Source organism: Bos indicus, chromosome 19 (genome assembly GCF_029378745.1).
Source record: "Bos indicus isolate NIAB-ARS_2022 breed Sahiwal x Tharparkar chromosome 19, NIAB-ARS_B.indTharparkar_mat_pri_1.0, whole genome shotgun sequence".
NCBI classification, from domain to species: Eukaryota; Metazoa; Chordata; class Mammalia; order Artiodactyla; family Bovidae; genus Bos; species Bos indicus.
Window position 1 is genome coordinate 8,870,213 of NC_091778.1, and position 27,354 is coordinate 8,897,566.

The 27,354-nt window shown below is 46.2% G+C and overlaps 1 protein-coding gene, 1 long non-coding RNA gene and 1 pseudogene across 2 annotated transcripts in view; 2 read left to right on the forward strand and 1 right to left on the reverse strand.

Annotated features, from left to right (window-relative positions):
• C19H17orf67 (chromosome 19 C17orf67 homolog) overlaps positions 1-24,858 on the reverse strand; it is a 29,812-nt gene extending 4,954 nt beyond the window's left edge. The window contains exons 1-2 of the mRNA XM_019980670.2: positions 24,245-24,858; positions 23,224-23,324 (exon numbers count right to left, since the gene is read on the reverse strand). Coding sequence (XP_019836229.1) covers positions 23,224-23,324; positions 24,245-24,299 — 156 coding nt within the window. The 5' untranslated portion in view covers positions 24,300-24,858. The remainder of the gene's footprint in view (positions 1-23,223; positions 23,325-24,244) is intronic.
• LOC109573134 (sorting nexin-7-like) lies at positions 19-19,764 on the forward strand (annotated as a pseudogene).
• LOC139177498 (uncharacterized) lies at positions 20,835-26,609 on the forward strand. The gene is made up of 3 exons (XR_011561896.1): positions 20,835-22,272; positions 24,200-24,264; positions 24,854-26,609. It is a non-coding gene; the product is annotated as an uncharacterized lncRNA (long non-coding RNA).
• The last annotated feature ends 745 nt before the right edge of the window (positions 26,610-27,354 follow it).

Below are 27,354 nucleotides of genomic sequence, written 5' to 3' on the forward strand. Positions count from 1 at the left end.
AGAGAGAAGCTTTTATCCATGGTGTCGGCCGAGCCACCCCTGTGCAGGGTACGGCTGTGCTTCTGAGATACAGCAGCACAGCCAGGGAGGAGAAAGTACCAGCAACCCTAAGTGCTGAGACGGTGTGTATCCACGGGGGCTCATAGGCACTGATGATGGAGAGTTACATGGAACAACCACTTTGGAAAACAATCTGTTGCCTAGAATCCTGAAATGCCACTCTTTTTTATAGCTTAGAGCAGTGATTCTCAAATTTCATCAGGCATCAAGAAGCCCCCTAGAGGGCTTGTTAAAAACCTACAGATTGGGACTTCCCTAGTGATCCAGTGGCTAAGACTGCACGCTCCCAATGCAGGGGTCTCCACCCCTGGTCAGGGAACTAGATCGCACACGCTACCACTGAAAAATATCCCACACGCTGCAACTAAAACTGAAATAGATAAATACAAATAAAATTTTAAAAAACCTATAGATTGCTGGGCCCCACCCACAGAGTTTCTGATTCACTGAGTCTGGGATACAGCTCCAGAATTTGCATTTCTAACAAGTATCCAGTTGTGAATGTCACTGGTCACTTTGAGAACAAGAGAAGATAAGAATGTTTACAGTAGCAATAAATTTGTAGTAGCAAAATACTGGAAACAGGTGGAAACATTTCGAATATCCACTGATAGGAGGATGGGTGAATAAATTATGGTAGGATCACAAAGTAGAATATTACACAGCAGTGAAAATGTGATTATAATAACATACAGAAACATAGATGAGTCGTAGAAATAGCATGAGTGAAAAGAGCAACTCCAAGAAGACAATGTTTATAGTGTGGCATCATTTTAATGAAGCTGAAAACATGCATAACTTAATAATATACTAGTTATGGCACCGCATTTGTGATAAAATCATCTTTTTCAAAAGGTAAAGGATAACTATAAGAAAGTTGGAGTTGATATGCTATTGTCAAATAAAATAAGTTTTAAAGCCAAAAAACTGTTCCTGGGGATCTAGGGGCATTTTGTGAAAACAGCCTGGCAATTTCTTAAAATGCTGAACATAGAGTTAGTATACAAGCAGGCAATGAGAAAAATGAAGGGATATGTTCACACAAAAGTGTGTATACAGATTTTCACAGCAGCATTATTCATCACAGTCAAAAAGTAGAAACAACCCAAATGTCCATCAACCGATGAATGGATAAATAAAATATAACATATCCTCAGACAATGGAAATACATATAGTGTATTTGGCCATATAGGCCATATAGACCAAAGTGTAATGGCCATATAGGCCATTAAAAGGAATGACGCATGCTGCAATCTGGCTGAACCTCAAAAATACTATGCTAAGTTTAAAAAGCCAGTCACAGAGGACCACAGGTTGCTCGGTTTCATCTCCATGAAATGTCACTGGCTCTGCGTGTTGGTGTGTCCACAACAGAGGGCAGCTGGTTGTTCGGTGCTGCCTGTCTCTGTGAGCAGCGTCTCCATCGATGGCCCCATGTGGCCGGGGAGGCAGAGCTTCATCGTGCTCCGGGATCTCCTCCTCTGCCCGACCCTCCAGCCCCACCAGCCAGTCAAGCCCCAGTCCAGTGGGTGCTCCCGGATCCCCGCCATCGCCTCTGCGCAGCCACAGTCCCCAGCCCTCCTGCGCGGTCCCCGCCCCGGCGTCTGGGGAGCTCTCCCTGCCTCGAGCCTTACCTCCTTCCTCTCCACTCAACTCCAGAGTGAGGGTCTGGCGGGGTGGGGGGTGCGGGCGGGGACTGTGCTTTTCACCTGTTTGTTTTTTCTTTCTTTTTTCTCTTCAATAGACATGTTTCAGAAGTTTTAGTTTCACAGCAAAATGAAGCAAAAAATACAGTGATTTCCCATATACCCCACAGATGCACAACCTCCCCCATTATCAAATCTTGCCCTGGAGTGGTGCATCTGTTACAAGAGATGAACCTACCCACATCAACACCGCATCATCACCCAGAGTTTATGCTGGGGTCACTCTTGGTGCTGTACATTCTATGAATTTAGACACATGCATAATGACACATATCCGTCATTAGACTATCAAACAGAATACTTGCATTGCCCTATAATTCTTTCATGTTCTACCTGTTCATCCCTCCCTCCCCTCTAACCCCTGATAACAATTGATCTTTTTACTGTCTCAAAGGAAGGCGATGGCAGCCCACTCCAGTACTGTTGCCTGGAAAATTCCATGGATGGAGGAGCCTGGTGGGCTGCAGTCCGTGGGGTCACAAAGAGTCGGACATGACTGAGCAACTTCAGTTTCACTTTTCACTTTCATGCATTGCAGAAGGAAATGGCAACCTAGTCCAGTGTTCTTGCCTGGAGAATCCCAGGGACAGGGGAGCCTGGTGGGCTGCCGTCTATGGGGTCGCACAGAGTCGGACACAACTGAAGCGACTTAGCAGCAGCAGCAGCAGCAGGTTTACCTTAGAAGTGGAAAAACATCTACTTCTGCTTCTTTAACTACACTAAAGCCTTTGACTGTGTGGATCATAAATAACAAACTGTGGAAAATTCTGAAAGAGATGGGAATACCAGACCACCTGACCTGTATGCAGGTCAGGAAGCAACAGTTAGAACTGGACATGGAACAACAGACTGGTTCCAAATAGGAAAAGGAGTACACCAAGGCTGTGTATTGTCACCCTGCTTATTTAACTTCTATGCAGAGTACATCATGAGAAATGCTGGGCTGGAAGAAGCACAAGCTGGAATCAAGATTGTTGGGATAAATATCAATAACCTCAGATATGCAGGTGACACCACCCTTATGGCAGAAAGTGAAGAGGAGCTAAAAAGCCTCTTGATGAAAGTGAAAGAGGAGAGTGAAAATGTTGGCTTAAAATTCAACATTCAAAAAACTTAAGATCATGGGGTTGGGTCCAATCACTTCATGGCAAATAAATGGGGAAACAATAGAAACAGTGACAAACTTTATTCTCTTGGGCTTCAAAATCACTGCAGATGGTGACTTCAGCCATGAAATTAAAAGACGCTTGCTCCCTGAAAGAAATGCTATGACCAACCTAGACAGAATATTCAAAAGCAGAGAATTACTTTGCAAACAAAGGGCTATATAGTCAAAGCTATGATTTTTCCAGTGGTCATGTAGGGATGTAAGAGGTGGACCATAAAGAAAGCTGAGTGCCAAAGAACTGATGCTTTGGAACTGTGGTGTTGGAGAAGACTCTTAAAGTCCCTTGGATAGCAAGGAGATCAAACCAATCAATCCTAAAGGAAATCAGTCCTGAATATTCATTAAAAGGACTGATGCTGAAGCTGAAGCTCCAATACTTTGGCCACCTGATGTGAAGAGCTGACTCATTGGAAAAGACCCTGATGCTGGGAAAGATTGAAGTCAGAAGGAGAAGGGGACAACAGAGGATGAGATGGTTGGATGGCATCACTTACTCAATGAACATGAGTTTGGGCAAGCTCCAGAAGATAGTGAAGGACAAGGAAGCCTGGTGTGCTGCAGTCCATGGGTTTGCAGAGTCGGACATGACTGAGTGACTGAACAACAACAACAACAACCACTTTAATGGCAGAAAACAAAGGAACTCCAGAGCCTTTTGATGAAGGTGAAAGAGGAAGTGAAAATATTGGCTTAAAACTCAACATTCAAAAAAGTAAGATCATGGTATCCAGTCCCATCATTTCATGGCAAATAGATGGGGCAAAAATGGAAACAGTGACAGACTTTATTTTCTTGGGCTCCAAAATCACTGCAGATGGTGACTGCAGCCATGAAATGAAAAGACACTTGCTCCTTGGAAGAAAAGCTATGACAAACCTAGACAGCATATTCAAAAGCAGAGACACTACTTTGCCGACAAAGGTCCATCTAGTCAAAGCTATGGTTTTTCCAGTGGTCATGTATGGATGTGAGAGTTGGACCATAAAGAAGGCTGAGCACCAAAGAATTGATGCTTTTGAACTGTGGTGTTGGAGAATATGCTTGAGAGTCCCTTGGACTGCAAGATCAAACCAGTCAATCTGAAATGACATCAACCCTGAATATTCATTGGAAGGACTGATACTGAAGCTGAAGCTCCAATATTTTGGCCACCTGATGGGAAGAGTTGACTCGTTAGAGGAGACCCTGTTGCTGGGAAAGACTGAAGGCAGAAGGAGAAGGGGATGACAGAGGATGTCATCACCAACTCAATGGACTTGAGTTTGAGCAAATTCTGGAAGATAGTGAAGGACAGGGAAGCCTGGTGTGCTACCATTCACGGGGTCCCAAAGAGTCGGACACAAGTTAGCAACTAAATAACATTTATCTTTTCCAGAATATCTTATCATTGGAGTCATACTGTGTGTAGCCCTTTCAGATTAGCATTTTTTACTTAGAAATATGCATTGAAGTTTCCTCCATATTTTTTCATGGTTTAAAGCCCATTTCTTTTTAGAGCTCAATGATATTTCATTTTCTAGATATACCACAATTTATCCATTTACCTACTGAAAGGCATCTTCGTTGCTTCCGAGTGTTGACAATTATGAATAAAGCTGTGACAAACATCTATGTGCATGTTTTTCGTATTGAACATAAGTTTTCAACTCATTTGAATAAATACCAAGAAGCATGATCCCTGGGTCATATGTTGAAGAGAATGCTTAGTTGTGAAGGAAACCACTGGACTGCCTTTGAAAGTGGCTGTGCCGCTCTGCATTCCCACCAGCAGTGAATGCGAGTCCCTGTCGTCCTGCAGCCTTGCCAGCATTTGACCATGTCAGTGTTCTGGGTTTCGGCCACTCCAGCAGGCATACAGTGGTATCTCATTGTTTAATTTGCATTTCCCTGACAACATATGATACGAGCATCTTTTCAGATGCTCGTCTTTCAATCCATGTTCTTTGGTGAAGTATCTGTTTGGATCTTTTGCCAAGGTAGGTTTTTAAAATATGAATAATGAAAATGCCTTTATTGTTTTTTTATCACAGGTGACACATATTACTGTTTTGAGATTATGTAAAAATTAAGTTATAAAGAAGAGAGTGAAAAATCCCTTCTGTTGGTTTGGTTTGGTTTTGTCTCTCTCTTCATTCTGTTGCAAAGTCGACTTTTTTAAAAATTTATCTGCAATTGCTTCCTCTCTTAAAATACTTGAATGGCTTCCACTGGGCTAAGGAAAAGTCCTTAAGGTGGTTTGCAGGGTTGCTGGCGATCCTGCCTCACCCACTTCCTGAGCCTCTTCCATCACCATCATCCCACATGAGCTTTGCGCTCCATCTTTCCCTGGACGGGCTATGCTTGCTCTGCTCTCTGATTTTAGGCTATTCTCTCTGCCCAAAACACCCCTGTGCCTTCTCTTTTTCCTTAGTTCAGTTCAGTTGTTCAGTCGTGTCTGACTCTCTGTGACCCCATGGACTACAGCACGCCAGGCCTCCCTGTCCATCACCAACTCCCAGAGTTTATTCAAACTCATGTCCATCACGTCAGTGATGCCATCCAACCATCTCATCCTCTGTCGTCCCCTTCTCCTCCTGCCTTCAATCTTTCCCAGCATCAGGGTCTTCTCCAATGAGTCAGTTCTTCGCATCAGGTAACGCCAATACTCCAAAGTATTGGAGTTTCAGCTTCAGCATCAGTCCTTCCAATGAATATTCAGGACTGATCTCCTTTAGGATGGACTGGTTGGATCTCCTTGCAGTCCAAGGGACTCTCAAGAGTCTTCTCCAACACCACAGTTCAAAAGCATCAATTCTTCAGCACTCAGCTTTCTTTAGAGTCCAGCTCTCTGTCTCATCCCGATCTGATTTTTCAGCCCTCAGCTTAGATGTTACTTCCTCCAGGCAGCTTCTCAGATTCTCTGTGGCACCGCAGCTCTCTGGACTTCCCCCAGCACAGCTCTGGTCACTCAGCTTAGTAGTGACCTCTCCCTGAGAGTAGGGATTTAATTGGGCCTCATCAGACTTTTTAGTGGAAGTGCTGTGTATGCTGGCTCATGTGTTGGCACATGAACTTGATGTTTCCTTTTGAAAGAGAGAGAATTGACTTTCAATTTGATGGATATATGTTGTTGACATTGCCCTGAAATAAGGCTTGGTGCTGAAATTATGGGATGGGAATCACTACAAAGTATGCATGGAACAGTCCATATGAGCACATGTAGATAACCCAAAGCTTCAAGCCATTAATCAGAGAAGTGGCATTTCACCTTATACACATAGGTGGTAATATCTGTAGAAGATAATTTTGGCAGGTACAGATCTAAAAATCCTAAATCATGAAAACCCTCCAATGGCATTGATAAAGCTTTAACAGACGGTCCAGTTTAGAACTCTGAGTTTTTAAGTTTCAAGAAAATCCTCTAGGAAGTCTACATCCTATTTTAGATATTTTTTTTTAATTTAATGACTGTGCAAAGGAATGAATTATGAGGTGTCCAATTTTCCTGAAATATTGTTTCCTTTCCCCCAGGACTCGGGCAGTTTGAAACTGTTTTGATTATGTTATTGCTTTCATTTAACTCATCAAGATGTTCCCTGTGTCCTGGGTGAGGAGTCTCTGGGACAGCCGGGGAGGGGTTGGTTTCTGGGAGGGCTTCTTGTAGGACCCAACGAGGACTCCCCAGCAGCTTGCTGGACACATTTGTGAGTTTGGGACTCAGCCCTGCCCTGTCTTGCCCTGTCTGCGGAGTCTTTGGCCAGAAGAATAGTCACTGGGAGGAACAGGAAGGCAGCGTGGAGTCTTGTAAATAAGGAACAAGGACTTTTCAGCACATAGCTTTACTTGCTCAGCTGTTGCGTGTAACAGCTCCCTGAAGGAAACCCATATTGCTGTCTTCTCGCCTGCCTGTTTACCAGGCATGTGGTGGAGGGGCTAAGAGGGTTAGGTCTGGGTCTGGATCGGGGGCTAGTTCCAATCAAGAGCTTACCACGGCTGCTGCTTTCCATATCAGTCACTAAGTCATGTCCGACTCTTCTGCAAACCCATGGACTGTAGCCCACCAGGTTCTTCTGTCCATGGGATTTCCCAGGCAAGAACACTAGAGTGAGTTGCTATCTCCCTCTCCAGGGGATCTTCCCAACCCAGGAAGCAAACCCGCATCTCCTGTATTAGCAGGCAGACTCCTTACCATTCAGCCACCGTGTGTCCAGCCTCAATTTGTCTGTCTGCAATATGAGGTTGCCCTAGCACATACTTCACTGCGTTTCCAGGATTAAACAAAATGATACAAATGAAGCTCTGTGCCAAATTCGTAATCTGCATTTTCCTTTCTAAACCCATTCTCAAGACTTCCCTAGCCGTCCAGGGGTTAAGGCTCTGGATTCCAATGCAGGGGGTGCAGTTTCCATCCATGATCAGAGAACTAAGATCTCTCATGTGGCGCGGTACAACCATAAATCAATAAATAAACCCATTCTCTCCCTTCCTTCGCCTGGCCCTTGGCACTAAGAGGCTGACCTAGATGAACTGCAACACGGACGCTTTTGTCCTGCAGCTCCCAGTTGGGTTTGGAGGAGGAGGTGCCAGCAGAGGACTGGAGGCAGGAGGCGAGAGGTGGAGTCCATATGGACTCCCCTGGTACCTCCCCGAGGACTCCCGGCAGGTGGTCTGTATCGCTCCCCTGATGACCCAGCTTCTAGAGGTCTGCCCCTCCAGGTCTGGGAACCACACTCTTCCCTTCCACCCTCCTGCCTCGGGAGCCTCAGCCCTGCAGCCTTTATCATTTCTTGTCAGTTCCCCTTCATCCTGCCACACCTTTGTAAACAGTCCTTGACTAAGCCCTCCTCAGTTAATTTTGGTTGCTATTTGATATGGAAGACCTGAGCATGCCCTGAAGTTGTGGATAGAGCATCTCTCCCAGGAACTGGTCCACAGGAAACTTTCAATAAATATTTGTTGAATAAAAGACTAAAGCCATGGTCCTCAAAGCATGATCTGTGCTCCCCTCGCCGGTCCATGATGTCAAAACTACTTTTTAAACAATATTAAGACATTTGCCTTCTCACTATGCACGTACGTGTGTGCTCAGTCACTCCATCATGTCCAACTCTTCGTGATCCCATGGACTGTAGCCTGCCAGGCCCCTCTGTCTATGAAATTTTCCAAGTAAGAATACCGAAGTGGGTTGCCATTTCCTACTCCAGGGGATCTTTCCGACCCAGGGATCAAACCCACGTCTCCCTCATCTCCTGCATTGGCAGGTGGATTCTTTACCCCCGAGCCACTTGGGCAGCCCCATCACTGTGGGTAAAATTGACACCTCTGCAGGAGTGAAGGCACCCAGCTAGCCTAGGGGTCACACTGTCCTTCATCACACACTCACAGCTAAAATAAATAATAAAAACAAAGCATGCTTAACAGGCCAGTTTCACTGAAACACGCTCTGGTAAAGCCATAGAGAGTGACCAACAGGAAGTACACAAGTAGCACTTCCGCTGCCCAACAGAGTGCAACGATTTTCTCAAGAAGAAGCACCTGGGGGATGTAGGGCTCAAGGGTTGCACTAGGCGTTTCGTGCGCCTGTTTGGCAGGCATCTGTCCAAAAACGAACGCACTGAGCTTGTCACTTCCAGGAAAACAACTGCCGGTGCTTGTTACTACATGATGAAATTTGAGCTTTCAAGAGGAAATTAGAACTTTGGGAAACTTACATTTTGCAACCATGAACCTGATAGCTTCCAAAAAGACTTTTTCAATGAGATCGGTGGTGATAGGAAAGAATGTCACCACTGAAAACCAGCGTTTATGCCCCTCTTATAATTACATGCTCATTGGCATCCTTACTCATTTAATCTTTGTTCCTTTCAGCCAAACACCTATCTGGCTCTTTGATGAGTGACCAAGACATACCTAGTATATGACTTACTTCTTGACACATAGTAGGGCCTCAGTAAAACACACAGAAGAAATGTACAAACAAGTGAATGAGTAACTGAAATGACTGTTCTTTCTCCACAATCTCACTAACTCCTCCTTGGGAGGTTCCTGGGTATCTGTGTCAATCTGCCCATTATAATGGCCCAGGCCAAATGTACATCAAGAACATCCAAGAATGAAATATATATATATATTTCACACTCCTAAATAGAGGCTGAAATCATTGTTGAAGAAAAACAATACAGACGCACACATAGAGGGAGAAAGAAACAAGCTCTGGTTTCCATGACATTTCACTATTTATTTAAAATGTTAGGGAAATGAATACGCCACAAAGGCCTAAAAGCAATCATTAGTCAAAGATGAAAAGCCAAACTGCAAATCTGCTGAAAACCACAAATTCAACAATTGTGTTGGCTAGGTTAGAAATGGCCCAGCATTAATGATAATCTCAAATGTTCCTGGATCAAGAAAGAAGGGTAGATGGAAAATAAGTTTTCATTTTTTTTTAAATTTCTTTCTTCATGGGGAAGAAAAGCAAACAAAAACCAATATCTGTTTTCCATGTCCAATGCCAACTGTAATGGTTTAAGTAAATAATTTCTCAGTAATTAGAGCAGAAATTGGAAGAGGTCCTTTATAATGGCACAGGAGAGGTGTGATAATGAAATTAAAAACCCACTGGAACCTGAGCTTAGCTGAGAATAATAAACTAGACAGTTAATCTATCAAGGTGGGATCTTTTTCCAAGAAGGCAAACTTCTTCCTGTGACATTTGCATGGAATTAAAGATCCACTAACATTTGGATGAAGTATTTTGCTCATTAGTAAAAGCAAGGTAATCAGACAGGCAGTAGGGTGGCTCAGAACTTAACTGCTCAGGGCCACCAGAAGGCTCAGTCCTAAAAGAAGGCAAATCATTTATGCGCACAATTTGCCTCTGAACTGGTTTTTGAGATCACAGGGCGCGAAAGGGTAATGGAGTCACTACATACATTTGTCAAGGCGCCAAATATGAAAGCATATTTTATAAAGACTATTTACAATAAAGCTAATATGATTTATACTTGCCCAACAAGAACATTCCTTAAAGGAACACAGGCCAAAATGGAAAGCATATTCCCAGGGCACACAAGTGCTTACGAATACAATCAAAAAGGACATAATTTTAGCTCAGATGTCATCTTTTTAGAGAATTTCCATGGTTCACCCCAGCAGTTGGCAGTAATTTCTTCCCTAAAATTTGGAATGACTAAGAGAAATTTAATGAATTTAAGCAAGGCCATGGGGAAGACGTCTTTGAAATAACCTCCAGGTTCTATGGTAGAGTTATGTCCCACAACACTTCTCCCCTGGAGAGAAGCAGAGAGAGGAAAGGAAATAAGTATCATGAGCATTTAGTAAATGTCAAACTTTGCTTGGTGCTGGGGGCCCAGAAGTGAAACAAACAGTCCATCTGCTCAAGCAGTTTAGAGCAGTCTAGTGAGAGAGGTTGGTTGTTTTTTGTTTTTCTAAGTCAGAAATAGCAAGTTTATGCTGTGAGTGCTAGGCCAGAGGGATGCTGTAATTCATGGTGGGAGGATGGGGACACCAGGAAATCCTCTTTAAAAAGGCGTCATTTCAGGTCAATCTCTGCAAATAAGTAGAGTTAACCAGGTAGGCAAGAGCAGAAGAAACAAGTACAAAGGCAGGTGCTGTCAGAGAAGAACTTCAAACACATCCGCATTCCAGATAACCTCTCCTCCTCCTGTTACCAATGCCATTGAATAGCACCCACGTGTCCACACAGACGCCGGCAAGCCAGTTTTGATCCCTCATCCTACCTGACCGAATCCACTCCTCCTGCCCCAGAAACGGCCAACTGATCTACAATTTAAGATACCATAATCATGCTCCCCTCATATCTTTACCTTAAAACCTCCACTGGAACACTCTTGGAGGACAAGAGCATGAATTATCCTTTAAAACTTTTAGAGGCTTGGCGGGAAGTTTGGAGTTCCTCTCGAGTTGCGACGTGGACCTCAGGGTCCCGCTCGTATTGCCTCGGGGAAGTCAGGTCTCATTTTGAGTTGTGATGGGCACCTCGGGATTCCTCGAAAGTCACTGCAGGGAAAACAGGCCTCATCTAGACTTGTGTCCAGAAACTCTGTGTTCCTCTCCAGTGGCAACAGGGATCTCGGGGTTGCATTCAAGGTTCACCTGGGGAGTCAGGCCTCGTCTCGAGTTGAAGCAAAGAGCTCTGCTCTCCTCAAGTTGTGACGGGTATCTCTTGGAGCCCTTTGAGTGGCCTAAAGGGAGTCAAGCCTCCTATGGAGTTTTGAGAGGGATTGCTCTCTAGGCCCTGCAGGAAAAGAAGGGCCTCATCTCGTGATGACGGGGGAATCTAGCGGTTTTTCTCGAGTTGTGGCAGGAAATAAATAAATAAAACTTCTAGAAAGCAGTGTGGAAATATATACTAAAAGCTTTAAAAATATTTATATATTTGGACCCAGTAATTTATTTTCTGGCAATATGTCCTTAGCAACTTATTCAAAATGTTAAAAATACCATAAGAGCAAACTTTTAGACTGTTGTTTATAATAGAAAAAATAGTGGAAGAAGGAGCCCTCCTACACTGTAGGTGGCCATGTAAACTGGTGTACCCAGTATGGAGAACAATATAGAGGTCCCTTGAAAAACTAAAATAGAGCTACCACCATATGATCCAGCAATCCCACTCCTGAGCATATGTCTGGAGAAAACCATAATTAGAAAAGATACATGCACCCTGACATTCATTTATCATAACCAAGACATGGAAGCAACCTAAATGTTGGACAGACGAAGGGATAAAGAAGAGGTAGTTCATGCAGTATCACTCAGCCATAAAATCGAGTGAAACAATGCCATTTGCAGCAACACGGATGGGCCTAGAGACTGTCATTCTAAGTGAAGTAAGTCAGACAGAGGCATATATCATATGACAGGACTTACATGTCGAATCTAAAAAGATAATACAAGTGGACTTATTTACAAAACAGAAACCGATTCACAGACTTTGAAAGCACACTTATGGTTACCAAAGGGGAAAGGTCAGGGAGGGATAGATTAGGAGTTTGGGATCAGCATATCCTTGCCGGAGAAGGCAATGGCACCCCACTCCAGTACTCTTGCCTGGGAAACCCCATGGACGGAGGAGCCTGGTGGGCTGCAGTCCATGGGGTCGCTAAGAGTTGGGCATGACTGAGCGACTTCACTTTCACTTTTCACTTTCATGCATTGGAGAAGGAAATGGCAGCCCACTCCAGTGTTCTTGCCTGGAGAATCCCAGGGACGGCAGAGTCTGGTGGGCTGCTGTCTATGGGGTCGCACAGAGTCGGACACGACTGAAGCGACTTAGCAGCAGCAGCAGCAGCTACTATATATAAAATAGATAATCAACAAGGACCTACTGTATAGCACAAAGAATGCTAGTCAATATTCTATAATAACCTATGTGAGAAAATAAACTGAAAACGAATGGATATATGTATAACTGAACCACTTTGCTGTATACCTGAAACTAATACAATATTGTAAATAGACTATATTCCAATATAAAATAAAAATTAAATTTAAGGCACACTCCTTTTCGTAGAGTTGATGAACCTGAACGCCATGTTAGTACAATTGAAACTTTTATTACTTACAGGATTACTACTAAGACATCTCATGGGGAATTTGACTCCAGTGAATTCGAAGTTAGGAGACATTATCAAGGTTTTCTTTGATTAAAAGAAAAACTTGAAGAACAACCCACTTTGATTATTCCACCATTGTCAGAAATGTTTATAGTGAAAGGAATGGTGGAATGCTTTAATGGTGACATCGCTGAGACACGCAGGAAGGCATTGCACAAATTTTTGAACCAAGTTGCTGATCATCCGACTCTAACATTTAATGAGGACGTTTAAGTTTTTCCTATTGCACAAGCTTGGCAACTCTCTTCTCGCAAGAAGCAAGGGCCTAGATTACTCAGCAGGATGGGGCAGACAGAGCAGCCGCATTATCAATGAGAGGAGTTAAAAGTCGCCCCGAGGAATCCAAGGAAATGAATAACTTTGTTGAACTATTCAGCCAGAAAATAAATTTGATAGATTAAGACATCTCAGAGAATTTGCAAGAAAGAAAGGGAATATTTTGATGAAAGAATATGACCCAATCCATATTCTGCGGTCAGCATCAGAGGAGATCTGGCTGATACTCTGCAAGGTGCTGCCGGCTGCACTGACAAACGCTGTAAGGCCTCTGAAAACAGATGTCCGGCCTCTCAGAGGCCCTGCTTCCTGTCGTATGTGAGTGTGTGCTTTACACTGAAATGTTAATGGGTGTCAGGAAAAGAAGAGACCAAAGACAGGCAGAACAGGATTCCACAGTTGCAGCTTTGACCTCCAGAAGGGCAGATACTGTTTACAGAAGAGATTGGAAAACTGGAAGATAAAGTGGAGTACACTAATAAAACCCTGAAAGCAGATGGGGAAAGATGGAAACAAAACAATGCAAAATGATATCAAGTCAGCATTTACAAACATGGCTGAGGAGAACATTCTCTAGGATGAACAGTGAAAGGGTTCTCTGATCTGATCTCCTGATAGCGTGTTTCCATTATTTAGTGCCTTGCTACATGGGACTCCTTCCTTACATCAACGGACAGATCTCCACTTGGAAGAAGCTTCTGAAGATAAATTGTAATTGCATTGAAGACTTCTATGTGATCTTTGGGAAACAGTGTCTGTTAAACAAAGTTATTCTTTCTAGATGGCCTGGGTCCTTTCTAAAGTGGATGAAAGGTGTTTCACACTACCTGGAAAACCAACAACTTAAAACTCAGGTGTTCCAGATCATTGATATGAATTTGGATATATATCCAATTTGGATGGGCTTCCCTGATAGCTCAGTTGGTAAAGAATCAGCCCGCAATGCAGGAGACCCCAGTTCGATTGCTGGTTCAGGAAGATCCCCTGGAGAAGGGATAGGCTACCCCCTCCAGTATTGTTGGGCTTCCTGTGTGGTTCAGCTGGTAAAGAATCTGCCTGCAATGTGGGAGAGCCGGGTTCAACCCCTGGGTTGGGAAGATCTGGCCTGGAAAATTCTTGGGAAGTATTCTGGCCTGGAAAATTCCATGGGATCACAAAGAGTTAGACATGACTGAGTAACTTTCACTTCCACTTCCAACTTGGCTATATTTATATATACATATAAATATTTAGCTTAGTTTTAAATATGTTCTTAAATTTGTATGCCAATAATTATACATAAAGAAGTTTTCTCTTAAATATTTGTCTGTGGAATATGTCATTTTAAATATATTGCAAAGACTCAGTTTTAATAAAAAGTTTAAAATGAAAAATTAGATTTAAAAATATAGTGGAAATGATCGAACAAAAGAGGGTAATTTACTATCATTATGGTTATAAAGAGTTTTAATAATATGAAGAAATGTGTATAATATTAAGAGAAACAGATAAAAAAGCATGCAATTGAGCTTCCTTTTAAAATCTTATTTATTCCCATTTTGAATGTTGTGCATGCAAAGTCTGATAAGAACAAGTGTTGCCAAGAATACAAGGAACCAGGTATTTTTATCTACGTTACTGATGGGAGTTGGTAAGGCAATTTGGCAGTACCCATTTCAATTGCAAGTACATAAACCCTCTGACTCAGAAGTTTCATTTCTTATCATTGAATTTGGCAAAACATACATGTGTACAAGGATATCATGATCAGAAATAGCTACAATGCCCATTGTTCCAGGAAGAGTTAAATAAAATAAATAAGTTGTAACATGTCTTAGTCCATTCAGGCTCTATAACCTGAAATACCACAGACTGGGCAGCTCACCAACCACAGAAACTGACTTCTTCCAGCCCAGGAGGTGGAAGATCACAGATCAGGGTGGAAGCAGGGGCGGATGTGGGCTTCCTGGCTGGCCACAGACATCTCCTCGCATCCTCACATGGCAGACGTGTCTGGGGAGATTTCCTGGGGCCTCTTTCATAAGGACACTAATCCCATTTACAATCCATGAGAGCACAGCCCTTATGACCTGAGTACTGCCGAAAGGCCCCATCCCCGGATACCATCACTTGGGAGTTCAGATTTCAGTATATGAATGGAGGGGAGGGGAGGACACAAACCCTCAGACCATAGCATAATACATATCCTACGCTTCAATTTAAAATGAACTAGAACAAGAAGTTTTACTTCTTGTAGAAGTAAAAGATAGTAAAGAAGTCACGAAATAAAGGCAACCCTGCTTGCCCCATAGCCTGACCCACAGCAGTGAAGGGGCAGACAAGCCTGACATGTTGAAGGCACAGGGACGAGGCCAGCGTGCCCACAGGGGTGGGGCGGGGAGAGGGATGCATCAAGGAGGGGAGGTCAAGGAGGGAACAGAGGGAGTGGGCAGACTTCTAGGGCCTCTCAGGCCACTGTCAGACCACGGCAAAGTTTTGGGAGCAAGGCAGGAAGTCACTGGAAGGGTTTAAGCAGAGGAAAAATGGGGTCTGGCTTACGTTTTTAAGAACTGACTCTAGCTGCTCTGGTGAGAACAGAAGCCGAGGGGTCCAGAAAGGATGTGGCTCGGGCCACTCTAAGGACTCGGGTGGTGGCAGGGGAGGGTGAGAAGTGGTCAGATGCTGGATTTCAGGCTCACACAACTAGGAGGGGGTGGCCACCTCCCTTACCCCAAGGGGAAGGCAAGGGCAGGGAGCGGTTAGGTCTGAGCTGCTGGCCAGATGTTCCAGTGCAAACAGCCCAGCAGACAGTTGTATGAGGGAGCTCGTGGAGAGAGCCCAGGCTGGACTTAGGAGTGTGCAGCCATCGGCACAGAGGTGATGTTTCAACTAGGGGACTATAAGAGGCAGAGAGCAGAGCCCTGGAATGCTCCAATGTTTAAAGGATTGTCGAGCGCTAAGAACCCAGCAAAGGAAACTGTGGCTGAGAAGCAGAGACCACAGAGCAGAGAGAGAAGCCAGGGACCAGGCATCCTGGAAAAGAGGAATCCACTCAAGCAGAGAGCCCAGAGGGAAGCAAGAGGGATCCCTGTGTTGAAACAAAACAAGCGCAGGCTTGCTCCCAGTCCCCAGGACGCTGGGAGTAGAAGCTAAGGACCGCCCCTCCAGGACAGCACTTCTCGCACTTAGCCTGCGGCTCAGGTCCTCGCTCACGTGTGGGGAGGAGCCTGAGGCTCTGCGTGCCTGGTGGGCTCCCAAGTGAAGCCCACCAGCTGGGCCGGGGCCCACTTTTGGAGTTCTGAGAGTTCAGCCCCCAAACCCTGACCATCAGCAGAAGTGCAGTCGCAACTGCTGACACACTCCAGGAAAAGCTCAGGACTATCTTTCTCCAGCTTCTCCCCTTGCACCCCAAGCCCAGCCCTTCTTTCCACACAGCCCTGTCTCCCTCTGATTCTCAGGCTGTTCCTCCTACCCGAGTATCTGGAGACTTCTAGCATGATGTCTTCATAACCTTCAGTCCTAAATCCTAGAGCAGAGTAAGTGAACTCAGCGAACACCCAGATGTCCCCAGAAGGGTTGTCCTCACGTGAATCCTAGCCCTCCAAGAGGGCCTGTCGCCTTCCTGTCACATCTAGAACCCAATTCCCCCACTTCTCTGAAGATCTGGGGGTCGTGTTTCCCCTACCACTCCAGCTTCCAGATCCGAGTGCGTCCCTTCCCCTTTCGTCAGCCACCTTCAGCCCACGCAGCACACACCTGCCCTCTGTCACTCCCCCAGAGAACCACTAACTCGAGGTTGCTACGTAGAGCAGACTTTTCTTACTGGGTGAGGGCCACACAGGGTGGTCACAGAGCAGAAAACGAGTTCAAACTCAACGCCAAGGCCCTGCCATAAAATGAATGTGTTGGCTATTTCCCGCCACAGGAGCTCTGTTAGAGGTAGGCCTCTCTGACCTCCCCAGCCATCCCACCCCGACCCCTCTCCCCATCCCCGCCTCTGGGGCTTCCACCCCTTCCTCCCTGGCTGCCTCCAGACACTCAGAACACTTCCGGCTTCCTTCCCCAGAGCCGGTCTCTTGCTCTTTCCCTCGGTCCTCACCTTCTTCCGTCAAGGGTGCCAGCAAGGTGTTCCCACTCCTCTGAGGCGGAAGCCAGGCCTCCTCACAAAGGAGGGCGCACCAGTGATCTTTTCAAAGGCGTTATTCTGTCCTTCCCACCACACAGTCAGGACAGAGCGGCTGTTGCCGTGAGTCTGCAGGATACAGGCTGTCAAAGCAGTCCAGCCCCCGGGATGTGTGGGCAAAGCTTGTCTGAACCTGCTTCCAAAACACCTATCATCCCACAGAAGCCAACACCTGCCAATATTTAAGCCAAGTGTCAAGAATATAAACATTGCTTCATAGACGCTCCTGAGGAGAGACGACTACAAATCTGCCTATTTGCTTTCATTTTGAATTCTTGATCCCTCCCCAAAGCACCATCCGTTTCCTCTCATCAGTGGCCTCTCTTCTCTCTGAAAGGGTTTTCTTGTGCACCGTCCGTCAGATGGGAGAAGCAAAATGAAATAACCCTCCGGCCATCTCTCGGTAATTTTGAGCACATGAGTCTCCAGGCTCAGCTCCCAAGGACAGACCCATGCTGCTCATCTGTCCCAGCCCACCTGTCCATCTCCAGGTTACATAACATGTCCAGAAACGTAATATCCCACGTCCCGTGGATAATGGGACCTGAAGGCCAGAGTTCAAGAGGCTGTGTCCTGAGCCTCTAAGTGGCTCCTCCATGCCAGCTTAACCCCCCCCCCCCCGCTTCAAACCCCTTGTGGCTCCCACCCAGTACCGAATGAAAGTCCACTCCGCTGGGACAGCCAGCGCCTCCCAACCTGGCCCTGAGAGGACCTTCCGTGCCCATCACATATCATCCCGTGTATCCCAGACACTCAAGGTCAAAACAGAGGAAACTGGAATCCAGGCTGTCTGAAAAACATTATCCTGTGATGCCTTTTCCAAAACACACACACACACACCCTCATGCACACACACACTCACATATCTACACTTCCTCATACACATACAGTCATACACAAACCCTCACACACACACACGTATAGTTATACACACACACATACCTTCACACATACATACCCTCACATACATTTATATCCTTTACACACACAGTCATATACAAACCCTCACACACACGTATAGTTGTACACACACACACCTTCATACATACACACCCTCACATACATTTATATCCTATACACACAGTCATACAAAAACCCTGACACACACACGTATAGTTGTACACAGACATACCTTCATACATACACACCCTCAGATATATCCTATACACACAGTCATACACATACCCTCACACACATGTATAGTCATGCACATGCACATACTTTCATATATACACAACCTCACATACATTTATATCCTATACACACAGTCATACACAAACGCTCACACACACACACACACACACACGTATAGTCGTACACACACATATCTTCATATATACACAACCTCAAGTGCATATATATCCTATACACACACAGTCATACACAAACTCTCTCACACACACACAATATCTGCCACCCTGAACACACAGAACAGTGTGTCCATCCCTAACACAGGAACATGTAGGTAAATGGTTTGCACAAAGAAAGGAGGAGGGTAGAAAGTGGTCTCGGCAAAAGGTAAAGAGCCACGAGGTGCGGTTAATGCGGCCAGAGGGGCATCTCATGGCCTCCTGGTGACCTGCTGACAAACAGAGGTCACTGCACCCAGGGCTCACACTCGACAGCGACGCGGGTTAAGACGGTGGTGACGTCCACCAGTCGCTCAGCTGAAAGCGGTGAATCGAAACAATAAGGCAACTAACCGTATAGCATAGGAACTATAGTCAATATCCTGTGATAAACAGTAATGGAAAGCAATACAGAAAGAATATATATATGTATGTATATATGTATGTGTGTATATATAACTGACTCACTTTGCTGTACAGCACAAATTAACATCGTAAATCAACTACACTTCAACTAAAAAATACTATAATTTTTAAAAAGGGCTGAGTTGCCCCTTTTTACACAACAGGTGGTTGGTATTGCTCATCTTGCCCTCAGTAAATCCCTTGAAAGGAAAAGTCAGCAACGAGACACAGGGGGGACCAAGTCAGGCAGCAAGTGCAGGAGGCGGGCCCCTGGCAGCAGGGCCAGCTCGAGGGGGGCTGGCGTGTGAGGGAGACCCCCACACAAGCCCCTCCAGGAGCTCCAGACAAGCCCCTCTGGTCCTTTGCCAAGTCCGGGTCTGGCTGTGGGCTCTTCCTGTCAGTTGCTGACTGGCACCAAGAACACGGTCGCCCTGGCACTCTCTCCAGATTCTAGATTAGAAAGCCTGGGATGAACATTTTAGCCAGACTCTGGGCCAAACTCTGCATTTTACAGAGACAACGGCTATTCCAGGAAAGGGAAAGGACTCACCCCGAGTCGAAAGGCCATAATCCAGAATGAGTCTGTACAGAATACAGCCTGGAATCACACTGCGGGGCGCTCTCGTCCCAGCTCACCCACCCACACGCTGTCTGCAAACTCCACATCCTTCGAGCCTCAGCTCAGTGGTGCCTCTTCCAGGAAGCCTTCCCAGCCTCCCTCCTCTTTCAGGTTAGAGCTCGAGGCCCTCTCCTCAGACCCCGTGTGCCAGGTAACCTCGTTAGATAACTGGAGTCAGGATGGAAGGCTCTGGTTCATCCTTATCCGTACCACAGACACATGCTTCTCAAAAGAAAGAACGTCTAGTCTACGGCCTCAGGCCCGGTGTTCGGCAGGGCACAGCGGATGTAGAGTGTAATTCGGAGCCTGTCTTGGTCAGCATGGAGGGCTCTCTGCTCGACCACTCACCCCTCTCACACGCTCTCTCTCTCACCTGCATATAAACAGCTAAGCCACCTATTCTCCAGACCACTCAGTTCAACACTCAACTGCTTTCTAAACGTGCTCCCCACTGTTACCCGTGGCAGGCCTCCCTGGAGAAGGCCCGGGCTGGTGGTTCTGGGCTTCAGCTGCACACTGATGCCATCTGGGGGCCTCTACCCGCTCCCCGATGTCACACCTCGGGCCACCCATCCCTAAGGGGTCCCAGGTGGCATATTTTTAACCTCCCCATTTGATTCCAGCACATAGCCAAGGTGAAGAAACACGCTCCTAAGGAAAAAAAAATGTGATTCCGGAAACTGTGCTGGTTCAGCCAGGACCATACGTGGGTGGAGGTGATTGTGAGCGACAGTGTGAGAGACACACACAGTGAAAGAGGAAGAGGTTGTTCAGCACTGCAGACAGGCTTCTTCACCTCCGGCCCTATTACAGTTGGGGCCAGATGAGTTTTGTTGTGGGAGCTTCTCTGCGCACTGTAGGATATTTAGCAGCGGTCTTGAACTTAACCCGTTAGATGCCAATAGTAAACCCTCCCCCCAGCAGCTGTGACAACCCAAGAAGTCTCCAGATATCAGCAGATGTCCCCGAGGTAGGGGAACAAAATCACCCCTGTGTGAGAACTACAGGTATAAACTAAGTACTAAATGCTTTGTTGCATATTTATAGGTCACAACAAGCACTTCTCTAACTTTGACTGAGTGGCTAAGGATTCTAGACACAGGTCAGTGTTTTGCTGAGGGACACACAGGACTGTACCACACACAGGATGTGTAGGAAATGGTGGGTGAGTCAAGACAGAATCAGAGGAACTAGATCAGGCAGGTTCAAGGAGTTAAGATGAGTCAGTGGTGCGTGCGTGCATGCTAAGTCACTGCTGTCGTGTCCAGCTCTTTGCAATCCTATGGACTATAGCCCTCCAGGCTCCTCTGTCCAAGGAATTCTCCAGGCAAGGATACTGAAGTGGGTCGCCATGCCCCGCTCCAGGCCATCTTCCCGACCCAGGGATCGACACAAGTCTTTTATATTTCCTGCATTGAAAGGCAAGTTTTTTTTTATCACTAGCGCCCCCTGGGAAGCCCGAGTCGGTGGTCAAATTTAAGAAAGACGACCAAATTAACAAAACCCCAAAGCCAGATATTCCAGAAAATAGCAAAGCCGGAGGCAAGCGGAGGATTGTCACAGATGAAGGCTGGTGATGATCAGGAGCTGGGAAGAGGGAAACAGTCAGAGAAGGAGCTCTGGGGCATTCTGAGCATGGAAGGACCACAAGCAGCCGTGTCTGAGGACAGAGTCGAGCATCTTGCGTAGCTGGCACAGGCGGAGGAAGGAAGCCGGAGGCAGGAAGCGGAACCTAACGGCCCGCCCACCTGCTGCCTAAACCGCCTCCAATCCCCGCAAGGTCGTCTTTCCACAATCAGAGCTCGGAGCAGACGCCGGCGGAGAAACCACTCGGCCCACTCTGGAGCCGAGCACAGCCTAGCTCTCGGGCACCTGTGGGGGCCTTGAACCAGCCCCGTGACCAGCCTCCCCCAGCCTCCGGGGCCCACGAGGAAGAGCCTCTGCAACAGCCCCTCCAGACAACACCCCCAAAGCACAAAGAACCAGTTGGGGCCCGCCAGGGACCTGGAGCCAGGCACCCTGCTCCCCATCGCCTCCGTCACCCTCCACCCTTCCCCTTCCCAACCCCTGTCCCCTGCGCTCACGAGGCCCCCTGCCTGGTTCCGCCCTATCCCCTCACATTCCTCCTGAGCCCCTAGGGGTCTTCTGCTTATGCCCACCTCTGAGCGCCGGCAGACTCGGACTTCAATCCCGGACCTCTTCTAAACGCTGTGTCTAAAGCCCGAGTCTGCACTCCCCGACTCGCTCATCCTCTGACTGTCCTCCGCTGAACCGAGAAGTCCAGCATCCCCGCACCCTCCCCGCTCCCGCGCCCGTCCCCCTGCACTCAGAGACTCCAGCCCCCTCTGGCTTCTCCCACCAAAAAGAACAAAGCCACATCCACCCTTCACAGTCTGAAGCCCTCGTTTGGTTTCTAAGCGACTCTGGGAAACAGCGCTTTGCTGGCTTCTGTGTGTCTCCCACCGGCGGGGAGCAGAAACCCGCAGGACCGTCTGCAGCCTTGCTCACCCCGTCCCTGGCACTTACTACTCAGAGGAGTCTTACTGCTTGCTGAGTACTCTTTTAAGTGCCTTAGTATGAATTACCTTCTTCTGTTCTCACAAAGGAGCTGCTTTACGCTATTGTTTATAACAATGATATCATAGTAATATAAGTAGTACTATTTGTTACCCTCTTTCTACAGTCAAGAATATTGAAGAGTACTGAGGAACGTGAGGGAACGTCTTCAAAGTTCCATAGTTGGAAAATGGGGAGATTCAAACTCCAGCGGTTTCACAGCCACCACTGTGCGGCCGGGCATGGTAATGAGAGCCTTTTAAAGGGACTAATCCAGCTAGGCCACTGCTGCTGCAGATCCTCAGGGCTTTGTCGCAGGGACACAGTGAACAGAGGTGAGTGTGATGCTTGGCTGGCGTGGACACAGGGTGGGACCAGCCTGGACCGCAGACACAGCTTCACAGACGTGCTGACTCTGCCGGGGTCGCTGCGGCTTACCTTCACCTGTTGTTTAGTTGCTAAGTCGGGTCCAATTTTTTGTGACCTATGGACTGTAGCCCACCAGGCTCCTCCGTTCATGGGATTCTCCAGGCAAGAATACTGGAGTGGGTTGCCATTTCCTTCTCTAGGGGATCTTCCCAACCCAGGGATGGAACCAACGTCTCCTGCCTTGACAGGCGGATTCTTTACCGCTGAGCCACCTGGAAAGCCCTTACCTTCACCTGAGCGGGAATGTCAGCACTTCCGTCATGGGAAGGCGAGACAAACCAGGGTGGCAGGGTCTTGTTGCACCCAGCACAAGTCACAAAATGAGGGCAGGAGAGGGGCTCCTGGTCCAGAAAAACTAGGCGGACACCAGGATCCCACAGGGCTGAGCCGAGACCCAGCCTGAAATTAGAGGTGTGGGGCAAGCACAGAAGCTGGTGGCAGCAGGGCAGAGATCCTGCCTTGCCCAGACAGAGCATCGCCACTGGTCGGGTATGCTGGGCCAGCCTGCCCGGGGCCCAAGGCAAGAGGGAGAAGACAGGATTGACACCAGACTCGGGGCACAGCTCCTGAGCGTCCCATTCAGAGGAGCCGCCCAACAGCCCATTCGGGATCCTGGACCCCCAGTGGGGGCTGCACTGTTTCCGTTTAAAGCCTGTGTGAACAGCAGGGGAGTGGGGCTGTCACCTCTGGGAGAGAACGGCGTGAGAAGGTGATCACCCTGCACCTGAGACTCTATAGAGCCTCCATCTAATGCCCTCCCTGGGCTGGGAGGACCACCTCAGATGGTTTCATAATGAACAAGCACTCCAGCCACCTCCCTGTCCCTTCAAACAGCCCAGAGCCTGCCTGGAACTCACCCGCATGGGCTCATCGGGGAATCCGGGTTTGCTCGGCCTGTCGTGGCGCCGGGATCTCAGGAGCTGCTTGGCCTGCTTTTCCGTCAGAATGGGAGAGGCCCCTGAAAAAGTCAGGAAGGACCTCAGGGACTCTCAGGCACCCCCATCCACGTGCCATCTCGCTGTCCAAGGCCAGGCATTTGCAAGTCCAGTTTGGGTCAGCACACAAAAGTTCTTTCAGAGACCTGTCTCAGAGGGCTTGGCTTTCCCAAAGGCTCAGAAAGGAATTTTTAATTGTTCCTAAGATGGCTAGGGCTGCATAACTAAAACTTATTTACCTACTGTGATGACCCATTCCTCTAAGAGTGGCCGTTACTTTAATGGATATGTTTCTTTAAACACATTTTCTTCAGGTCCCTGGTCAGTGTGTTTCTTATCCCTCAGGGTTGCTTTGGTGAGATTCTTTCAAAGCTTCAACACACTAAAATCAAGTTTAAATTGTTACTAGAAGATTCCCCCATGACAAGAAGATTATGTTAAACTTGGTAAGCACCCACGATCCCTCAAAACAGATATTATAATTAAAGTAAATCAAGTTTTGATAATCATACACAAACTCTAAAAGCCATTATCATAATAAAAGTATATCAAGGGAATTCCCTGGTGGTTCAGTGGTTAGGACTCCCACTTTTACTGCAGGGAACTCCACGTTCAATCCCTGGTCGGGAAACTAAGATCCCACAAGCCAGGCAGCACAGCCTCCCCCCCCCCCCCAAAAAAAATGTGGAAAAAAAGGTATGTCAAATTTTAAGATTGATCAGCATTTTTGAGAATTAGTATTCAAATGCATTTAAAGATTAAAAAAAAATTTATCTCTTATGATAGCAATTCTGGGAGCCTACTCTGAAGGGGAAAAAAAGCATTGAATTATTATGTATTAGGTATTATTTGAAATTCTGAAAAAATACTTTAAAAATATAAAATACATTTATTCCAGTTTATCTTGTCAGCAAAGAAATCGGTTTCGGGAGTTAACGCTCACCTGAGAAGAAAATCAGCAAGGTGAGATACAGCACAAGCACAAAGAACCCCTTCATCCTGCCGGGCCCTCTCCCTGCCTGTTGCAGAATGAATCCCCCCCACAGAGAGCCAGCCTACTTGAAGGAAGCCACATCCGGCCCAAACGCTGTTTGTGCTTTGACTCACAGCGCTCACGGCATGATGCGAAAACTCATCTGACTCGGAGGTTTTTATTATGATCACCAAAATATTTTCCTCTGAATTCCTATAAATTTTCGTCCTGAGGAAGGAAATTATCCCTCTGTCATATGGCTTTCAGAGCTTGAATTTGACAGAGCAACACGTGACAACCATTTCATTTAAACAGATACATAGACATCTTGGAGTAGCTTGTGTTTATCTGTAGCTTCTGTTTAGGTTCCTATTGTTTCATTGAGGTTGAGTCATCTCTTACATTTGCATATTTTATGACATTTTTCCAAAGCCCATTCACCAATCTAATTTGACTTCCTCAATAATTTCAGAGATGGGCATGGAAAATAGCCAGGAGCCTGATGAGGGGGAAATTTTTTTCAGCTGACCTTGTAGCCAGATAGACCAGGGTTCACGCCTGGGGTTTATGTCTTTCTAGCAGTGTAACCTTCCATCTGAGCACCGAAGAATTGATGCTTTTGAACTGTGGTGTTGGAGAAGACTCTTGAGAGTCCCTTGGACTGCAAGGAGATCCAACCAGTCCATCCTGAAGGAGATCAGCCCTGGGATTTCTTTGGAGGGAATGATGCTGAAGCTGAAACTCCAGTACTTTGGCCACCTCATGCGAAGACTTGACTCATTGGAAAAGACTCTGATGCTGGGAGGGATTGGGGGCAGGAGGAGAAGGGGACGACAGAGGATGAGATAGATGGATGGCATCACTGACTCGATGGACGTGAGTCTCAGTGAACTCCGGGAGTTGGTGATGGACAGGGAGGCCTGGCGTGCTGCGATTCATGGAGTCAAAAAGAGTCGGACACGACTGAGCGACTGAACTGAACTGAACTGAACGTAACCTTCCATCAGTCACTTATCCTCTCTCCTTTTTTAAAAGAAAGTTTTGTTCTTTGTAGCTATGCTGGGTTTTCCTTTCTCCGTGCGGGCTTGCTTGAGTTGCAGTGCGCGGGCTTCTCATTGCAGGGACTGCAGCGGCTTCTCTTGCTGCAGAGCATGCGCTGTAGGTGAGAGAGCTTCAGGAGCTGCCATTCGAGGGCTGGGCTCAGTAGTTGTATGTGTTGGGGGGGAAGGAGGGGGTCTCGTTGCCCTGCAGCATGTGGGATCTTCCAGGACTCGGATTCGAACTGTGTCCCCTGCATTGGCAGGCAGATTCTTAACCAATGGACCACCAGGGAAGTCCCCACTTACCCTTTCTGAACTTCAGTTTCTTCTCCTGAACAAAAGAAATAACAGTACCTACCACGTAGCCACGTAGGCAATGGAATGAGCTGCATAGCTCATCTTTTTATAAACAAGGAAGTGAGGTTCAGAGAGGTGAAATAATGTCCAAGTTCACATGTTATGCAGAAGTCCAGCCAAATTCTTCTGTCTTTAAAGCCCAGCACTCTTCCCATTATGCCCCCAGAAGGGCTCTGGCAATATGCTGTCAGTCCCACTCTAAGCAGCCTCACTCCACACTGAAGTGTATTTTTTTAAAGATAATAAAATCTCAAAATCCAAATCACCAAATATATATCACAAAAAATTTTAAATATATTATAAAATATGTGCGTGGATGGTACTTGGCATTGATTGGGATAAAATTCTCAGCTCAGAGAAGGGATCTGATGTTTGTGTGGTTACTTTGCCCACTCAAAAGAAAACAGCCTCCTATCGGTAGTGTTCCAAGTTTATGCTAATGCTGTGTAACTGATATTAAACCAAAGTGTTCTGCCCATTCTGTTGGTATAAAAATAGTCTGAACAGAGTATAAACAAGGGGGAAAAAATCATGCGTTGTTAGCAAAGTTGCCTCATATGTTAATTTGCTCAATATTTTATGTTTGGTTTTATGTACTCTGTTGCTATTAACATCCTTCTGTTTTCATACAGTTTTCAATAACTGTAATTATTGAGAAATTTTAGGAGCACTATTTTTTGTCACACTAAACACCTTGGCTTTTTATGTGCATTGTCAAGCCTTTTATTCTTTTTATTCTTTGTGGTTAGAACAAACATTAGCTGCATTGTTATACCAAATAAACATCGTCTGTGGGCCAAAAAAAAAAGTTTATACCTAGCTAGAAATTTCTATGTATCCAATGTAAATTTCCTATAAAAGTATTTTTTAATTTGGCAACTACTGTCTTTATCAGCACTGTCCAATAAAATCATAATGTGAGTCATAGATGCAAGCTACTAATACATAATTTACATTTTTCTAGTAGCCACATTTTTATAGTAAAAAAGATAATAATTTTTCATTATACTTATTAACATGAAATATCCAAAATATTATTTCAACAAGTAATCGAGATAAAGTAATAGTGAGATATTTCAGATTCTTTTTTTTTCTGTACCGCATCTTTAACACCTGCACATTTCAAGTGCTCAGTAGCCACATGGGCCTAGATTCTTCCATCTCTCTTGCCACCACCAGATTCTAAGCTACTATTATCTCTCACCCAGCTGCCTGTGCCCATCTCCCAAGAGGTCTCCCAGCTTCCCTCCCTGTTTGCTTCAATCCATTCTCCATGTAGCAATAATGATAGTCTTCTTAAAACAGAAAGACAAAATATAAATCGGGCCTCATCACTTGCCTGCTTCATAATCCTTCGTTATCTTCCCACTGTGCTCAGAACAGAATGGGAATCCCTACGATATACTACAGGATGCTGTGTTATCAGGGACTGTGGTCCTTTCCAAACCCAGTCCGAGCACACCCCTCCAGCTCATGCCATTCTAGCCACACTTCATTACTTTCAACTTAACAAGCTCTCTCCCACCCAGGACCTTTGCACATGCTCTTCTTCCCTGTTCTTGGGTTTTTCTCAATCTTCAGGTATCCGTTTGTAATTTCCCTTGCATAAGCAAGCACCACCCCTACATAATGAAGGTTCCCTGCCATGACCACCACAACTGTCCACCTCATAGCACTCCCTGT